The 19713-nt window shown below is 33.9% G+C and overlaps 1 protein-coding gene across 4 annotated transcripts in view; it reads left to right on the forward strand.

Annotated features, from left to right (window-relative positions):
• ggt1a (gamma-glutamyltransferase 1a) overlaps positions 1 to 19713 on the forward strand; it is a 60746-nt gene that overhangs the window by 28198 nt on the left and 12835 nt on the right. For 2 of the 4 annotated variants that reach the window (XM_028824162.2, XM_028824164.2), the window contains 9 exons: positions 5643 to 5828; positions 7762 to 7932; positions 8088 to 8218; positions 9147 to 9236; positions 9826 to 10018; positions 12745 to 12905; positions 13254 to 13403; positions 14931 to 15067; positions 19363 to 19550. In XM_028824162.2, the coding sequence (XP_028679995.1) occupies positions 7766 to 7932; positions 8088 to 8218; positions 9147 to 9236; positions 9826 to 10018; positions 12745 to 12905; positions 13254 to 13403; positions 14931 to 15067; positions 19363 to 19550 (1217 nt within the window). In that variant the 5' untranslated portion in view covers positions 5643 to 5828; positions 7762 to 7765. The remainder of the gene's footprint in view (positions 1 to 5642; positions 5829 to 7761; positions 7933 to 8087; positions 8219 to 9146; positions 9237 to 9825; positions 10019 to 12744; positions 12906 to 13253; positions 13404 to 14930; positions 15068 to 19362; positions 19551 to 19713) is intronic. The other 2 variants (XM_028824163.2, XM_051920988.1) reach the window with 1 other exon arrangement.

Raw genomic sequence — 19713 nt, forward strand, 5'->3', positions numbered from 1 at the left:
TGAATTTACAGGTACAAATTATGATGACATTGTATACTAAATAATCAAATGAATGATATTTTTTCACGTGCTAGACTCCATGGAGGTGCTAACTAAATCATGTTTATTTCAGATATTTGCAATAGTCATATATTATGTGTATGCTCTTTTAAGACATTGATGACCATATGTAACTTATAGCATTTCGCAATGCATCACATTTTTCCCCTCAGATTAATTTGGTGATACCAATTAACATCACTTGTACATCTTTTGGATGACTAAGAAGAACTAGAGTGCTCATAGGAAAACCTACACAAATGCAGGAGTAGAAGTAACAATTGCTTGCTGTCAGCATAAATCTATTGATGGTTAACCTGAATTTATTAAAAAAATAAGGAAATAGCCTTTGCTAATAATTGACCATATTAACATAGATTCTAAAGCCTATGAGGTGTTTTAAAAGTTATTTACCCAAAAACTCTGGGGGTGGACGTCACTGCTCATTATTGTACCATCCTGCCATTTATAATAAATCATTTGCCTAAATACTCCAAAATAGAGGGCACCCCCTTGTTGGTGGGCATAGTGTCCATCAAAGCAAATTCCTGTTATATGAACTAATATGAAAGTATTTTTACATAAGCAACAAAATTTTGTTCCAAATTGTTTCAGGCAAATTAACTAATGTCTCTTCTACATGATCTCCAGAAGTGATCAAAATTCTTTGGGTTTCCATGACCGTTTTGGTTGATGGTGCATATGACATTAAAGATAGACAAGCTCGTATTCATATGTTTTTCTACGATTACAACATGGCAATGCACTTCTGCAAAAAATTATGAAAAATGTATCTATACACAGTTCCTAACCTTAATGAAATATTAAGAGTTATCATCATTATAATTACCACTATCTATCCCTTGTATGTGAGAATTTAATACAGTGGAAATTCAAGTAGTTCCAAATATGGTTGGTGAGAGTAATTAAAGGGTTATTAACAAAATGTGTCAATTCATATTTAGTTCAGACTTGGCATTAACAGCATAAATATCATTATCATGAGCAATGTATTGCTTTTATTTTACCTGAAAAGTAGTTTCTTACTATTTATGTAAGTCGCATTAGACATGTTGCACGTAATTAACAAATATAAAAATATTTTGGTCAAATATTTTCCATTAGATATTTGTAGCTAAGCCTTTGATTTTGAGATTCATGTCATGGTTTGGACAGCAAGCTACAATGGAAAAGGATTGATTGTTGATGTTGGTCATTATGGGCTTTGCTCATCAGTTTTCTCTTAATTGTTGCATAATTCAGCCTTTAAATACTTTGACAGAAGACTTTCTTTAGCAAAACAGCAGTGATCTTCTATAGGTGATACGACAACTGCATTTCTCCATTTTATTCTTGAGTACATATTTTAAATTCTGCATCTTCTGTACTTGCCATTGCGGAAGTGGAAGAAAAATTTTTCCTTTATTATTTTTATATGTGTTAAACATCTTTTTGTATAATCTAAGTGCATCTATTCCAGGTAATATGAAACATGTTGCAGATCCACATTCGACTGAGATAGCATTTGATCTATCTGAGGCATTTGGGCTTAATCAATATATACCTGGCTTCACATAAAAGCAGACTGAACCTAAGCAGACCTGACAGATGCAATCGACAGGAAAACCAATGATACAGTAATTGCAAAGTTAGAGAAACTGAATATTTTAAATGTTTAGCAATGCTATCTGTAATGTTGCTGATAAATCAGCCTTTAGTTGAATTAGCTGAGCTCTCCAAAAAACCTAAAGACAAACACACTTGGTTTTTTATGTGGAAATACCTTTTACCTATTTTACTGTAGTCATGTAATCAGTACACTCATTGTAACAGAACCATCTATTTAGTATTTAAGCAGGCTGGGTCTCCAGTCAGTTGGAGAAGCAGTACAAATCGGGGTTATTGCTTTTAACTCCTTGATTTACTACTAATTAATACATTTTCTGTGGAAATGCCAGTATCAGGCACTTTACTACTGAAGGCTTCTTGTTCAACAGCTGTCTCTCACATAATTTCTGTCCCTGTAAAAGACAGGTTTAAAAGACATTTTACACCTACTTTTTCAACCTGTTCTTTTAAGAAAACTCAGTGATGTACATGACAGCTAGTGGTAAATTTAATTGGTCACCCATAACACCCAAAACTATAAAATAACTTTCACTTCACTGCTTCTCAGGTGATTACATCAGATGTTGATGTCTGAATCGATCCAAATAAATAGAATCCATTTGTTTTTCTTGCAAACTGTCCCCTTTATGATTAAATTATGATATAAAAAAATCAGAAAAAGTGAATTCTCTGTTTGTCCATTATTTAAACCACTTGGCACTAAAGAAGTTTAGACATACATGGACTAGAATGGACAAACAATATTTTTGTGATTTTACATATCAAACTAATAATAATTTTCCTAGTTTGCCTCCTTGGCTTTGTTTGGTACTGGTGTTTGCTCATACAGTAAGTGCCCTCTTTGGTTCACAGTATCCAATAACAATGTACAGAATTCTTCCCGAGACTTTACATTCTCATTTACAGAACTGACTGCATCCTACTGTGCTGTCATGTTAATTACATTGATACAGCTTGTCTGTGACACATTTTGTAACAAACAATGACCAGCCTGAAGGCATCAGAAGTATGACACCCAGGAGATCTAGCTATTTAACAATTGCTTTGTAAATGTTTTGTATTTCAAATGTGCATTAATCTTTTATAGGGCATCATTTTAGGTTTTATATATATATATATATATATTTATATATATATATATATATATATATATATATATATATATACATTAGGGGGCTTACCCCCTGCTCACTTCACTCGCCAACCCCTGGGCCGGCGCTATGCACTAGCCACTTTGCAGTTCATCCGCTTGCATATGTGGATGCGGATGTACAATTTAAACAGATTGTTATTTTAATGGGAATTGTTACATATGCATAATAGAACTAAGTCTTTTACATTACAGCGAGTAATTAGCCATATTAAAAAATAGTAAAACGTAATAATTTGACAGTAAATTATGTTTCATGTTGCGTTAAAGTTGTTTGTTGTGTTATTTGATTTTGTTCTGTTTGGATTTGAAATTAACACATAAATACTTTTTAAACTTACACTTTTACTGGAAAACTTTAGTAAAAATATTTTTTTTAATTAAATTTTCGTCAATATTGCATTGAATTTTAATTCTGTGCTTGGACTTACTTCACGACAACACAACGCATAACTGCCCGTGAGTGAACTTTGTTTCTTTCTCTCTAATAAATAAACTGGCTTTTTCAAATGTTTGTCTCTGTGATTTGTTAATTGTCTTTGTAAAAGCTATTCTAACGGGAAACTGTTAACGTTCCGATATGAATGACATATCAAATTATCTCTTTTAAAAAGTCTCATCTCAGGATTTCCTTTTTATAATATATATCAAGATCTCCTTTGGTGTCTAATGATATCCAGGGAGGATGTACTACATTACCTTTCTTGGATACATCCTTCTTTCAACAGTAATTCGGGCGGTGGAAGACTGTACAGTGTTAATGGTTGTAGATATTCTTCAGGGTTTTGTAAGTTGATGTTTTCACCTTCCACACCATTACCACCAACTGTTTCAGCATAGTCTATTGATACGCATTTAACCAATCTGCCGTGTAACCGATTGACAATTTTTGCATTAATTTGTTTGACTTCATCGTTTCTTGGTACTAGGATTGCCTGTGTATTCATTTCTTCTGTTGATAACTCTTTGGGTTGAAATTATTCAATAAGATTTGGACATAATAAGTCTTCTTTTATTAGGAACTTAAAGTGAGGATAACGTAATAATTTATAAGGGCTAAGAGAGCATGAACTGTGTCTGACAAAAGCATTCACACGAATAAGAGGTGAGAGGGCCGTGTGCGTGGTTGACTATGTTTGAGAGGAGGGCAGGACTTGAAAAAATCTCATGGCCAAAGTCTCTGTCTTGCAGTGTGTGCGTGTGTGTGTGTGTGTGTGTGTGTGTGTGTGTGTGTGTGTGCGTGTGTGTGTGTGTCTGTGTCTTTTGTATAAAGTAATTAAGAAGATTGTTGCAGCTAAATACAATGCACTGAAGCAATCTGTTTCAGGCAGTACAGACAATACTCTCAGAACAGAATTACATATTAACTGAGCAGGTGTGTGTATGTCTCTCTGTGTGTGTGTGTGTGTGTGTGTGTGCGTGTGCGTGTGTGTGTGCGTGTGTGTGTGTGTGTGTGTGTGTGTGTGTGTATATGTCTTTAAAGTATTTGAAACTGTTTACATAAGTTATCAATTTTGAAAGAGGCTACTATATGTGGAGGGCCAGGGAATCATCTTCATTTTTCAGAAGAGCACAGGTGGTTCACAGGTTTTGATTTTTTTGCTCCAGAAACTTGTGTGCGTCACTTAACACTTAGCGAAAAAAGTAGAAAAGCTATGAAAATCACTTATAAGGAGATTATCTTTCTTCAATATTTACTGTTATTTTATATGTAAATACTTAGTAATACTTAGTCGCTTTTTGGGACTATCCTTATACTGTACATCTATCTTCTATTACTCCTTTTTCTAACTGTGTTTTAAATCTGCCAGCTTCTTTATTTCCTTCATTTCTTTCTTCCATTTTCACTTTATGCAGTTATTTCTATCTTTTCTCTTTATCTAAGTGTATTTTATTGTCTTTTGATGTCCTTCTTGCTCTCTCTGTATTCAATTTTGCACTTTCCTATTGTCTGTTTACTTGTGCTGTGTGTTCATCTCTTGGAATCTTCAATGCATATTACAGGTTGACACATGATACATTCTGTCCATATCTAATATGTGCAACTACAGAGAAGTCAGATGATACAAATAGTAGAAATAATCCATACCTGCTTTTCTACAAAAACATCTGAGAAAGAAAAAAACAAAATATACTTTTCTCTACAAAAAGCATGTAGTGTTCTTTCCCCCTATCATTTGGAAAGACCTAATTTGCTATTGACAGGCTCCCATAACAGATTAATGCAAAACATTTTAGGGCACTAGAGTACAGTAAAGCTTTGATCTGAATGGGTTAAAATCCTTTGTTGCATAAACTGTTATCCTTTGCTTAGCTAAATAGAGGGCCCCTAGATTGGTGCTTAACTTTTCAGAAAGCTGCTTTTTGAAAACCCTTATAGGTCAAGTCGTACAAAGTTTTCCTGTTAACTTTTATTTAAAAAAATATAAATATTGTTTAAGGATTATTGATAAATTAAAATAAAGGTAGTGTTTCACACTCCTGTCTAGTGTGTTATGTCCTACAAGATGTTAAACATTATTATGCACAAGTAAAACTGTGTATGCCATAAAGGCCGTATACTGGTAATCAGAACTTTCCAACAATGTAGAAAATGTACTGATTAAAATCTGAAATCATATTGTGGCTCTGTTGTGTAATCCTGCCAAATGTCTTGACAAGACAAACATTTTCATCTGAAAAGTTGGAAAGGTGTTAGAGGTTGTTACTTAAAATAGCCTAATAAAAAGCTTCAGTTGGTACATTGCAGGTATAAATAATGAAATAAAAAATAAAAAAGGAATATTATGGAAAGTGAATGCTACATAACTGACATACCTTACAGGTGTGATTGATCAGTGGGAATGTGACAAACCCACACCCACCATGCAGTTAATCAGCTGTGAAGCCAAAGAGGAAAGCATTGCATCTACATGAGATGTTCTGTAGGACTGGATACGGGTTCATCTTTGGGGGAATAATGAAAACTGAAGGAATGATAAGGAAAGAGTTTGAGAGCCAGAGGTGAAAGGTAAATAAAATTCCATTTATTTTCTGTAGGTAGAATGGTGGAATCTTTGTCAAAAACTAGTATGAGTTCTAAAGTACAGCACAGGCAAGATATCCAAAGGGCAAGGTAACATTTAAAAAAACAAACTATAGTCCAAAAAATCCAAGCAGTTGTAAAATACTTAAGCAAAACATTAGACCTAAGTGTCTTTTACAGGGATAGAGAACATAGTTTTAGAGCATACCCAGAAGTGTGCACTCCCCTTATATTATTTCCCTCCGTGCTATCCATAGACATCAGGAGATATATGAGGATCTAAATCATTTATTTTCCATGCAAGTGGCTTTAATTCTTTTTGGTATCTAGTTCTGAGACTATAATTCAGACAAGTACTTGAATGATCCTTCAGTGGGAGACTAATACAGGGATCTGCAATGCAGGTGTGCTATACAGAGTATAAATAACATAGGAAAGCTTTAGGAGAATTATTAGAATTACTTCAGAATATTTTATATATGTCTCATAGGCTTATATAAGGTAAGCAACTCAGCTCTGTAGGTAAATAGAAGAGGATATTGATTAAAAGTCCAATTTAGAGTACAATTAATCAATTGTGAAAATATTGAAATAATGTAAGAAATTGAACTGGTATACATAAAATGTGGATAAATATATATATTTTTAAATAAACTCAGGAATTGTGTTTTGATCATATGTTTTCTTCAGTCAATCATTCATTATTTAATATAGCTTCCTTTACATAGCATAAAAGAGTACATCCCAAAGAAACAAGAATGCAATAGAATATGAGAGAATCATCTGTGTATTAAAAAATGATATGCATCACAAAACATTCTCATTTATTATGGCATTGGAGGCTGGCAAATGATTTCACAGTACTCTGTACATGTTTCATTATTACTACAACTACTACTACTATTGCTAGCAGTGACCTGATTTCTTTTTCTGTAAATACCATTTGTTAGATCCAAAGCAAATCTTTTCACCAGAGTTCTGCTATCAGATGGTAGTCTTGACACTGACATATCACATTGATGTACTTATTATTAATATTGGAAGAAGACCTTTGAATGATTTTGGTTCTTGAAAACTTGTCACTCTACAGTGGATACTGTGATTTTGGAGAATATATTAATACTTCCAGATTTGTTAGAGTTCATGTTTCTTCTCTATTCTTCTAGTAAAACCAATTCTTGAAAATACTGTAACATTAGCAGTGTCATTTTTTTCACAGATAATTTAAGAGCAAATCATAAGTATATGAGGTTGATCGATCTATCAAAGTTAGAAAAGCGAAAAATCATAGTCACAAAAGCTAGACCAAGAATCTGTAATCATAAAGGTGTTTTTATTGTGTTTTGCAAAATGACTTTCTTCTATTTTTAAGTAAAGTTATAAAAAACAATTTGTCATTGATAAGTTAGTATTTTTTCCTAATACATCATCAGTTAATGCTTATGCAATAGTGCCACTGCGTCAGGAATGAATTCATTGACTCAAAACCTTAAACTAATCAATGACATCATAAAACAAAATACATCATAAATAATAAATCCAAATATATTCTCAAAAAGAGCATTGTTTAAAATACCCCTCAAAAAACTAAAGTTGTCTAAAATGATTAGAACTCATGACAAACTTGATGTTTTTTATGTGTCTGAAGTTACCCTCCAGTTCGGAAAATAAAAGAGAAATAGTCTAAATGTAAACAGGTACAGTATATTCTTATAGAACTGAGAGTAACTACAAAACAAAATGTTAAATGTATTATTTTGAAGCACCCTGACTCAGCTTTTTTAATAATGGGATTCTAAACTGTGCCAACCAATGATGCAGTCACTAGGTGAAATGTCTGTTATTAAATTGACAGTGGCAACGTATTGCTACCTTTTTTGGCTTTCTCCATCATGAATTCTCTTCTTTAAATCCTCAGGATCATGAGCAAAAAAAATATCACCGTAGGGTTAGTGGCCCTACTGTTGGTCGCCGTCAGTCTCTTTGTGGGCCTTTTTTTTGGACTCAGTTGTAAAGTTTCCTTCCCTAAGAACTCCTATTCCAAGGCAGCAGTTGCAGCAGATGCTGGCAAATGCTCTGAAATTGGCCGGTAAGATCTGATCTTTATGTCTACATTTGTGATAGAAATGCAATAGTTGGGTTGGCTTATATTTTAGGCAGCTTGGAACCATCTACGTGAATGCTAGACTTCCCTGATGATCTAAGGCTAAATTGCCATTTAATTTTATATTCTGTCTTTTTCAGGGATATCCTTAAGCAAAAGGGCTCAGCAGTGGATGCCTGCATTGCAGCATTACTATGCATTGGGCTCATGAATGCTCACAGTGCTGGAATTGGAGGAGGGTTGTTTTTTAACATTTATAATGCTTCAACTGGTAAGTCCTGCAATAAAAAGTGTTAAAGCAGAACCTTGAATGTGAAAAGATATGAAAAAGTACTTCTCAATTACTCAATTTAAGCTATATAAAACTGCAAGTTAAATATACAACACTTGTTCTTTCAAAAAGCATGTATAAGCTATAGGAATACATCAAATCAAAACATTATTATTTTATTAAGTTTTTCAAAGTGAAATCAACCAAAATAAACTTTACATTTACAGTATTACAGTATCTGCGGTGGGTTGGCACCCTGCCCAGGATTGGTTCCCTGCCTTGTGCCCTGTGTTGGCTGGGATTGGCTCCAGCAGACCCCTGTGACCCTGTGTTCGGATTCAGCGGGTTGGAAAATGGATGGATGATATTACAGTATTCACAGCATAACTTAAATGCAGTAATTATTTATACAAATTAGAGCACTGTGGTTAGTGATTTGCTAGGGATGCTAGGGAGACAAATAGTAGGTCAGTGATCAAGACTAAACCTCTAACTGTTGGCTTTGCAGCTCAACTCCTTAACTGCAAATTAACACTTCTTAAAACCATAGTAAAGCTCTGTAAGATCACCTGCTTCTTCAGAATACACTGCCATAGGGTACTAGAGAGTACTTCACATTATAGAACACAGAAAATATACACATAGCAGAAGATATGGATTTAAAAATGCACTGAGGTTAAGATTAGGCAGAGGGAGACAGTCATAGAGCCATAACTTGGACAAAAAAAGGGACAGGTATTCAGCTTAAATTTAACTGAGCTTCCTGTACTGGCATATACAGACTGTGAGAAGTTATACATGTAAACTATTCTTTATGTATCCTCAACAGTACTGTATTATTTTGTTTAACCTGTCTAAGTCAACAAAATTAAACATTTAAATTTAATAATAATAATTTTTACAATTTATCTGTGCTCTGGGTCCTCAGGACAAGTAGAAATTATCAATGCCAGAGAGACAGCTCCACGAGCAGCAACAGAGAACATGTTTCAAAATAACCCTGAACTCGCCAGAAAAGGTGGGTTTATTTTTTTGTTTATTTATAGAAATTGTTGGTTTTAGGATTATGCAAACTTAAAACCCACAGAAATGGCAACTTGATCCTTAAAATAGGTTATGTCAAGTTGTAGTAATGATTGAATGATTTAAGACAACTAATCACAATTATTTGAATTGATTACTCTTAAAATGTTATTTTACTTTAAAACAAATTTTAATATTAGCATAAGTATCTTTAAATATAACCTATTTAATGAATTGAAATGAATTTAATTTAATTACATGAATTGTAATTGTAATTGATTGAATATTTTAATTGGAATTGTAATTCCATCTATAATCAATCAGATGAAACTGTCATAAAATATATGTTGGAGGGGGTTCAAACCCAAAATCCTTCCTGGCTATGCCTATGTGCCTAACTAACCTGAGAATGGAGTTTAGTTTCTCCAAGAGCTGCACAGCTCAGTTCTGCCAGTGGGTTCAGTACCTGAATGGGATGAATAGATGATTCATGTTAGGTTTTTAGGATAATAAGCTTATTTTTGTGATTGATGATACTAAACCAATATGATATTGCACAGTAAATTTACTTTTTCTGTTTTTAGGAGCATTGGCTATTGCTGTTCCTGGTGAGATTCGAGGATACCAATTGGCTCACAAACGTTATGGCAGATTACCCTGGAAGGACCTTTTTGAACCTAGTATTAAACTGGCAGAGAGTGGTTTTCCCTTAGGAAGGGCTCTTGCTCAGGCAATTGAAAAAGAAAAGGAGGTGATTGAGAATGATATGTCTTTATGGTAAGATTTCTGTATGTTAGCAATTAGCATGGTGTTGACATTTTATTGCAGCTCAAAATAGTGTGCAAATGAGTGTAAAAAATATACTCAAAGAGGATCCTATATTTGGAGCTCAATTTTAATTAATGGTGCATGTCTTTTTTCCCTCTTTCTTTCTATAAACATACATTAACTAGTACTGTATGAATATACAGTGTAATGCTTTCAATTATAAGATAACACTCCTTGCTGATGCTTTCAATTATAAGATAACACTCCTTGCTTGGTTTAGAAACTGAACATTAGTGTATCAGAATTCTTGGTTGGTTGTTACCTTACCTTTCAGATAGCACCTTAATTCACCCTAATGTTTTATATACTTTAGTTATAGTATTGGCTTTGATTGTCCAAGAAAGATGTTGTATTCCTCTTAAGAAAAATCACACTCTGAACCAACAAATTAATTTTTTCACAAAGTAGTGTTCTTTAAGACCAGGAAATGACCTTTGTCACTGGTGGCATAGCTAAAACTTAGATTTATTATTTTAGGAAGATCTGAGCATGCACTGGTGTAGTGGAAAAAGAAGTTACTGGAGCATTAAAGGTTTATTTTTAAGTCTGAAGCAAGTCAAGTAATATGACACTTGCTTTATTTAGAAAACATGGATTCACTGGTAAGGATATGGTCTTGAAAGTACATAGTTATAATACAAGATAAAATCACACTGCTGGCTGGATTAGTGACCAGAAAAAAGTTTCTTATGTAAAGTGGTTTGACATTGTATTAAACATTAACGTTCTTCAGTGCTGTGTACAAAATAAAGACTGAGTGATTCACATAATATTATTTCCACATTTCCATTGAGATCATTCTGTCAACAGAAATACATTTGTTCAATCCATAGGTCACAGGCAGTAGATATAATTCTTTTATTGCTTTTTGGAAAGTTACTCTATGTAGGCCTGTATGCCTCATGCCCAAAAGAGCTTAGTTAACACTGTAGTAAAGGCTTAATTGAAGTTGATGGAGCATGTAACTTTGTGAGAGGCAAAAGGAGTCATACAAAATATTAAAGACAAGCTTTTGTTCAATCAAGCTAAAGTAAATTTAAATAAAATAAGTAGCAATTTGGGGCCCTGACTGTAGGTTGTCTCATGTTGTCTGGTTCACATGCCAGAGCTGTGTATACAAAGTCATGGTAACATTCTCCGCTCTTCTTTAATATACCAGTAATAACACCATGAATCAATATGAATTATTTTTGTGTCCTTAAAAACAAACAAAATAGCCATATTTAATTTTTTGTTCATTCATTTTGGATAATGAACCATTTCATTTTAATATCACTGCTGAAGAAACTATCAAGAAGATTCTTTATTACACTGTATTGGTTTATTTATTTTTGATTTTTTCTTATTGTTTTTTGTGTTAATATTTGTTGTTAGGTTTGTAATATCATCCCAAAGCCACTTTGTCTGATGTTGTGCTGCCATTTTGTGCCATCATATGCTCATTGATAGACATGTGGGTCAATGGTAACAATATTTGTGGTGTTTGGGTGCAACTCTGCATTAGCTTTTACTATGATTTTTGGTAATTGTCTTGGTTCTAGTGTAACTGTGAATAATGATTTCTCATGCTATACTTTCTGTGTTTTTCTAGTGATTCTTTCAAATAATCCCTTCAAAACCACATTGTTTCTCTGCTTCTTAGCTCAATTAAAAAGATCAAGTTCAACACGATCTTAGTAGAAATGGTGTGGTCTCCAGATTGCATACATTTGAGAATAGTATCATGAGACTCTTCTTGTGTCTACTTTAATATCTATTTACTTTTGGAGAGCAATTCAGTGGCACTGTGGTGGGCTGGTGCCGTGCCCAGGGTTTGTTTCCTGCTTTGCGCCCTGTATTGGCTGGGATTGGCTCCAGCAGACCCCCGTGACCCTGTAGTTAGGATATAGCGGGTTGGATAATGGATGGGTGGAATTCAGTGGCATGTTTGTCATTAAAAGCTGTCAGGCAAGACATTCCCTAGTGATCATATTGGTAAGGTATTTCATACAATAGAACAGAGTAACATATTTTTAAAAAGTCCATCAGCAAAGGGTAATGAACAATTTATTTTAATGTAATGTCATGGTAAAGCTGACAGTATGAAAATGTGTATTTTTAAATTAAATATGTTAGAGAATATACTTTATCACATTGCGAGTCATCTGAAGTATACTGTACATATTTGGGGAGAGTACAGGCATAAAGCATATGTTATGTTTTACACATGACTTTTCTGACACTTTCATTAATATTAATATTTCTTAATTTAAATTATTCCAAAAAATTATTCTAAGAAAAAGACAGAGAAGTAGTTATTTTCAGCTTATTCATCCTTTTAAAGAAGTGATTTTAGCAAGAAGACTTACAAATATTCATAAAAAATATAATGTCACATTATTATGTCATACATTATGTCTTTATTACTGATGTTATATACTATATGTGATTAAAATAGTATTTTATTTTCCTCTATACACACACCCAGTCCCTTCTCATGATATTCACTGAGAAATGTTAAGCATAGTTTTTATTTAAATGCTATATAAAAAAAACAGTAAAAGTGAAAATTCTGCATTTAATTTATCCAAAGCCTACTTTGCATTCAACAGAGCTACAAAAATTATATTAACCAAATCTGTTAAAACAAATGTGTTGTTTCTATGAATCAATGTAGATTTTAATTTTATTTTCAGTGAAGTATTTTGTGACTCCAAAGGGAAAATCTTGAAGATAAATGAAATCATCAGATTCCCCAAGTTAGCGAAAACATACAGACAAATAGCCGAAGAGGGAGCTGATGTCTTTTACAATGGATCACTTGCATATCAGATAGTTAAAGACATTAAAGAGCAAGGTGAGATGAGTGACTTTTATGCAATTAATGGAATTAAGATTTTAATGGGGGTAAATGGTGGAAACAACTTAGAGTTCTAAGGATAAAGACAAAACCCAGCTTACACTAAATCAGACTGTTTTAAATATATGCTGGTCTTTCTTCAGTTTTATGTACGGCAATATACAATATACAGTATTTATTAAATGAACTACATATCTGCATAAATTAATGTTTTAATTGATGTGATTATTTTTAAAATGTTTATTCATGTGTGTGTTCTCCTGTTATTACCCTTAATTGAATATTTTTCATGGATTTCTCTTATTAAATTGGTTGCAACAACAATTATTATTATTTTCATTATAGGTGGAATTATTACAATAGAGGACCTGCAGAATTACAAACTTGATTCAGAGAATCAACCTTTGAAATTTGAGATAAGCAACTATACAATGTATGTTCCCAGTGCTCCATCATCAGGTGCAGTCCTTGGACTCATATTAAATATTCTTGAAGGTACTATAAGCACATTTTCCCCTTTTATAGCTGTTTATCATCTCCTGAGTATGGCCTGTGCAGAATTAATTTTGTCTTTTCATTCAGGGGTGACTAATTGCCCTTCTTACCACTGCCAGGCACCTCAGACATTCTAATTTGGTGCTTAACAGCAACTGTCTTTTATTTTAAAAGAGTCATAATTAGTCAAGCTTTGTTGGATTTGCACTAATTGGCTGTCATAATGCAGTAAAAAAACTGACGTCTGGGAGTGCTCCTTAGATTTTACAAAATCATCATTCTCATCATCAACAACATTATCATCATCTCCCTCACAGATCCTGTCCTCTGCAACCAAGTTTAGCTTTCTTTTCTTAGTAATTACTGGTCAGACTCTGGATTTTAATGAATTCACTGTTTTAACAGACAATATTGTGTTAAGACTGAAACATTTTTGGTTTATTATGCCCACATTGTCACCCTGAAGCACCTTTAGAGAACAGCATCTACCAGCATTAAATTTTGCAGCATGTCTTTCACTAGTTTATAGATCCAGACCTTTATTATATTGCCTCCTGTTACCAATGTTATTTTGCCAGAATCCTTTTCAGAAATTTTGCTTACCCTAATTATAAAAATATACTTTCCTGTGAAGGCTATTTTCAGAAGTAGTTTTCTTGGTTTGTGCTTCTGAATGTGGATATGTGGAAATGTGTTTCTCATTGTTACAAAATTACTTCCCAGTCCAGCCTTTTCTTTACCAACATTTTGCACCCAAACAATTATTCCTATTATTCATTTAGCTAATGCTTTGAAATCTAATATTAGGCAAAAATGACTGTTCATTCTCCACCACGAGCAATGTTACTGAAATTCAAGACAAAAACATACCTTTGTCTTAACACTAAAGCGAGAAAGAGAAACTTTTAAGGCCAGAGTTAAGCAATTGTTGATCCTCTTATCAGAAGTCAGCACAAGTTAAGTCACTTTCCACTCCACATTATTGATATGTACAGTATATGATATGACTAGCTTGTACTCTGTTGTTGGCACATTCAATCTGATGAGTGTTATTGATTACAGTTTAAGACTTTCTCATTCCCCTGTGGACGTACTTGTGTATACTCTACACAGTATGCCTGCAAAGTGAGAAGTTTATAGAAAAAAATAAAATATTAGCATGCTTTTATGGTTTTATTTGATAGAATAATATCATTAACATCATCTTTCTCTTCATGCCTCTTAATCCTTTTTAAAAGCAGTACTTAATGAAAAACCTTGGCCTCATTATGGTCTTCTTTTCTATGTATTATTCTCATGTTATTACCTTCTTTCCACATTTTTGTGCCTTTGTTGCCACACTTCATCTGGTTAGCTTCCTTTGTGGTTTAGTTTATTCCTCTTGTTTTCTTTGAAAATTCTAGAATGGTCTTGTGGTTACTAAGCTCAAGATCAACTAATATTTTAAAGTAACTAAACATCACTCATGTGGACTATTTAGGTTTTACAAGAGTCAACAATGCTGTTTCTTTCTCTCATTTTCCCAAGGATACAATTTAACCAATGAAAGTGTTTCAACAGTGGAAAATAAAATATTGACGTATCATCGCATCATAGAAGCATTCCGATTTGCATTTGCCAAGAGGAGCAAACTGGGGGACCCACACTTCCTGAACATTACCAATGTAAATAAGTAGGAAATTTGCTATTATTACTCCTCCTACTTTTATATGCCAATTTCACTTTACTTGTTTTGCAAATTGAATGCAACCCAAACTAGAAATTTACATTATATATATATATATATATATATATATATATATATATATATATATATATATATATATATATATATATATATATATATATATATATATATATATATACACATATATATATATATATATATATATATATATATATACATATATATATACAGTATATATACTGTATATATACAGTATATATATATGTGTGTGTGTGTACTGTAGTTATAAAGCAATGATGAGATACTAATAAAATATGCTACTAAATGTGTTACTGAAATAATATAATATAATAATAATATAATATCAGAAAAAACATTCAGAACAAATGCAGCATACAGAGTAATGAAGTTATTATTTAATAGCAGCCATGATTAGATGGTAAAAGAGTAGTGGAAAACAGCAACTCCAGAAAGCAAAACCATACACAAAATAAGCTTGTAGTGGCATGTAATATTTAGTAGTTTAAAATTACAAAGACTGACCTAGGCCTTTCCTGGACATTCTATAACATACAAGTTCAAACCTGTGATAATAAAAGTGTGGTAGTTACAGAACAAGTGGTTGATAAGTCATAATTATTTTTTTTTGCATGGATCTCACAAAGATCGATTATACTGTGTTTAGCTATGTTTAATAGCTGGCAGCTTTTAATTGAGTTGTCTGCTTGGCACACATCCTCCTTAACTTTGGTATAGTGGGGTAATATAATACCATCTCAGAAATTCCAACCCTCTGTTTAAATGCAACCTCTGTTAAAGATACATTCAACTGGACTTGCTAGAAATATGACCACATTTGGCTAGCATTTAGTGAAATAATCTTTATTACTAATATTTAATTAAAGTCAATTTACAGATCATTAACTTGAAGTATAGATTTGTAAGGTCACAACATGTACGAGTACAAACAAAAAAGTATGGTACATACAACAGGTATATGTTCATATTGCTAGTGACTATGTAATATTGATGCACTGAGAAAACAGTGTAAGACAAAGAGGGCACTGTTAAATGTATGATATTTCACCTTGCGTTATACATTTTGTGTTGCAATGTTTGTTCCTGGTATAAAAACCCTTTACTAGCTCCAGACATTTATCACTTCCTGGATATATCATGTGGGACTTTTGTCTGCTTTTTGTCTTGTGTGCATTTTTAGTGCCCCTGCAATATTTGAAGTACTTTCTAGAGATCCTCTGGCAAACAATAATAATATTATTTTGTTGTTTGTTTGGGTAGAGTTATTTTATTCAAGAGAAGTAGCCGTTTTTATTTATTTACTTACTTATCAATGATATCCTCCATTTCTTAGGTATGTTCATCCCCTTCAATTGTTACTTTGGGCATCCAGCCATAACTGGATAGAGTCCTTGCACTAACATAAAGTCCTGTAACGATGGATGCTGTATGATGATGGCTCACTCTCTCATTATTTGTGTATTTGTTTTTTTTAATTACTGGGATATGAGGTGTGTCTATTAAATAACGAGACTGATTAAATAACTCGCCTTTATTTATGTGTATTACAAATGTAATGCTGGTCCCCTAAAATATGCTCACTATTTGCACTAATACATTGCTGCAGTCTTGTTTTCCACTGGTTGAAGGGAGCAAATCAATTTCTGTCAGCTGCTTTAACACATTTCTTCTTTACAGCATCAACTGACTCAAAACGTGTCCCTTTAAGCACTAATTTATTGGGAAAAGATAAAAGTCGCACAGTGCTAAATCGGGCAAATATGGAGGATGTTCAAGTGTAGTAATGTGCTTCTCGGTCAAAAACTGCTTTACAGAAAGTGCTGTGTGAGCAGGCACATTTACTAAAAATTTAAAATTGAAGCTTAGCATTTTTTCGGCACACTACAGAAAACACAACCAAACTAAATGGTGACTAACAGTCAACTGAACGTCATAGTGTTGCTGCTTGTCATGCAGGTTCAGACATGTTCAAGGTCACCACGCATGCGATTATAACCGGTTCTGACTGCTTTGTTTACTAGGTGGAATCACAGTCTTGTTATTTAATAGACACACCTCATATACTGTATGTAGCACAATATGACAAACAATGCATACAGCTTTGTAGATTGTTATTGTTGAGGGTGTGATTAGCTCACCAAAGGGGACGAAGACTTTTAGTACATGTTTTTTCCTGCCCCACAGTCTTCAGCATAATGAAGAATACTATTTTATTAATTAATCATGGGGAAAGCTGCTGGCCACCTACCTGAAGCATTATCAGGCATGAGAAGAACGCTTAGAAATTTGCAGACTTAGAGACTGAGCCTGTGGCAAACTTTGCAGATCATGCAAGGTCATCTGGATAGCTGGGTACTGGAGAAGGTTCTGGAAGATTGGATAGCAGATCTGGCTGCATTCATTAGTGTCTTCACCTCCAAACTGCTGAAATAACACTCTTTTAATCATTGCTGACATCATTCAGTGATTACTGTGTAATATGTTGTCTTCTTTTTAAAATTTTCTGTATGCTATCCATCCATCCATTTTCCAACCTGCTGAATCCGAACACAAGGTCATGGGGGTCTGCTGGAGCCAATCCCAGCCAACACAGGGCACAAGGCAGGAACTAAACCCAGGCAGGGTGCCAACCCACCGCAGGACACACACAAACACACCCACACACCAAGCACACACTAGGGCCAATTTAGAATCGCCAATCCACCCAACCTGCATGCCTTTGGACTGTGGGAGGAAACCAGAGCGCCCGGAGGAAACCCACGCAGACACGGAGAGAACATGCAAACTCCACGCAGGGAGGACCCGGGAAGCGAACCCAGGTCCCCAGGTCTCCCAACTGCGAGGCAGCAGCGCTACCCACTGCGCCACCGTGCCGCCCACTCTGTTTGCTATATTCTAATTATATAGGGATTTTTGTGCTGTGTGCTACTACTGCTTATACATCTCCTTTTTTATGTAATGACACTCTTATTTTAACAAATAGGATAAATGTGAGAAAGAATACTTGTACTTTTAAAATATGGTGATAAGCTAAAGTAATTAATTCTCTAAAGAGACAAAGGTCTGTATTTGAGTTATAAAAAAACAGATTAAAAAATTTGAGATGGGTGGCTGGAGGATAGGGAGTTATGGTCAGGCAAGTAAACAGCAGTAATTAATACACAAGAGGAAAAAAAAGGAGCAGGTGTCAAGTTTGGGCTAAAGAAGTAGGCATGAAGCTATCATAAAATTAACGACAATTTATAAAGCTGTTTTTGAGGAAATATCAAGGTGAAAGTCAAAACCTGAGACACCCAGTCGTATAAGTCATGCAAGAAACCACCAAATCTTCCTATGGCTGCAGTTTTTAATGGGTGCTGCACTACTCCCATCCCTAAACATGTATCACCCAGGGTGACTGGCAATAATAAATTTGCCCTGTGTACACAAAGAATGTACCATGTCTAAAGGAGTTTCTCACTATTTGTGGCCAGTGGTGCTGGAATAGCCACAGGTTTCCATCAGTGCTGAATTAGAAGTGGCTTTTAGGTATGTTTTGTTATTTTATGCTATGCACATAGAGGTGGTCAAAGGCATAGTTGAATATGAAACATGAAATGTACAAACTTTCTGTTTGCTGTGTGGGTTTTATTTTGACAGCTGCAAATTTGAAAGAAATAAATTGGTAACAATTGTTACAGATAAATCATTTTTAGAATCAAATATATTGTTAGATTTAGCCTCTTGTGACAGTTTTGAAATATTTTTATCGCAGTGCACTCCACATTCTGAGTACATTTTGAAAGACTGTACTATTTATAATGTCACGGTAAAATCAGTAATTTCCATGAAATATCAATACTCAGTTTCAAATTCAAACAGATTTATTTTTAAAGAAACAAATTGTGCTCTGAACGAATGTACAGTAAATACAGTATAATGACAAATAATGCTCTCATAAATAATAAAAAATAAGAAGACCCCACCTAGTAACAATAACTCCTTTTCTACTGCCTGCTATTTGTCAGTCTGTCATGGAGACACATAGTAACTAGACTGCTAGTTCATCCACCGGAATTATTTTTGTATTATAAATTCTCTGTAAGGATTCAAATTTATAGGCAATAAAGGGAAAATGGTATAATACCATTAGAAAGACCAATCCTGTACTCAAGCGTGCTGTATTTATTAGTTAGAAATGTTCATTAAAAGGTAGCTGCTAATAAAATATTTTGTCCTTTTTCAATTTGACAGTTCATACAAAAGATGACCACTGAAGAATTTGCTGAGAAACTCCGGAGTAAAATTTCTGATGATACTACCTTTCCAGTTGAGTATTATGAGCCTGAATACTTAGTCCAGGATGATCATGGAACGACACATATCTCCATTTTGGCAGAAGATGGAAGTGCCGTGTCTGCCACCAGCACCATCAACCTTTAGTAAGGGACCAGATATAAAAGAAACTGTCATATACTTGAGGAAAAAGTTACAAGGTTTTTTTTTTTCTACTTTATCTGAAAACATCTGATACAGTTCTCTGATATTTTGACAAGTACAGAGTTGGCAGAAATTGACTGGCGACTGACATCATGATCACAACAA

This window comes from Erpetoichthys calabaricus, chromosome 18 (genome assembly GCF_900747795.2).
Source record: "Erpetoichthys calabaricus chromosome 18, fErpCal1.3, whole genome shotgun sequence".
NCBI classification, from domain to species: domain Eukaryota; kingdom Metazoa; phylum Chordata; class Cladistia; order Polypteriformes; family Polypteridae; genus Erpetoichthys; species Erpetoichthys calabaricus.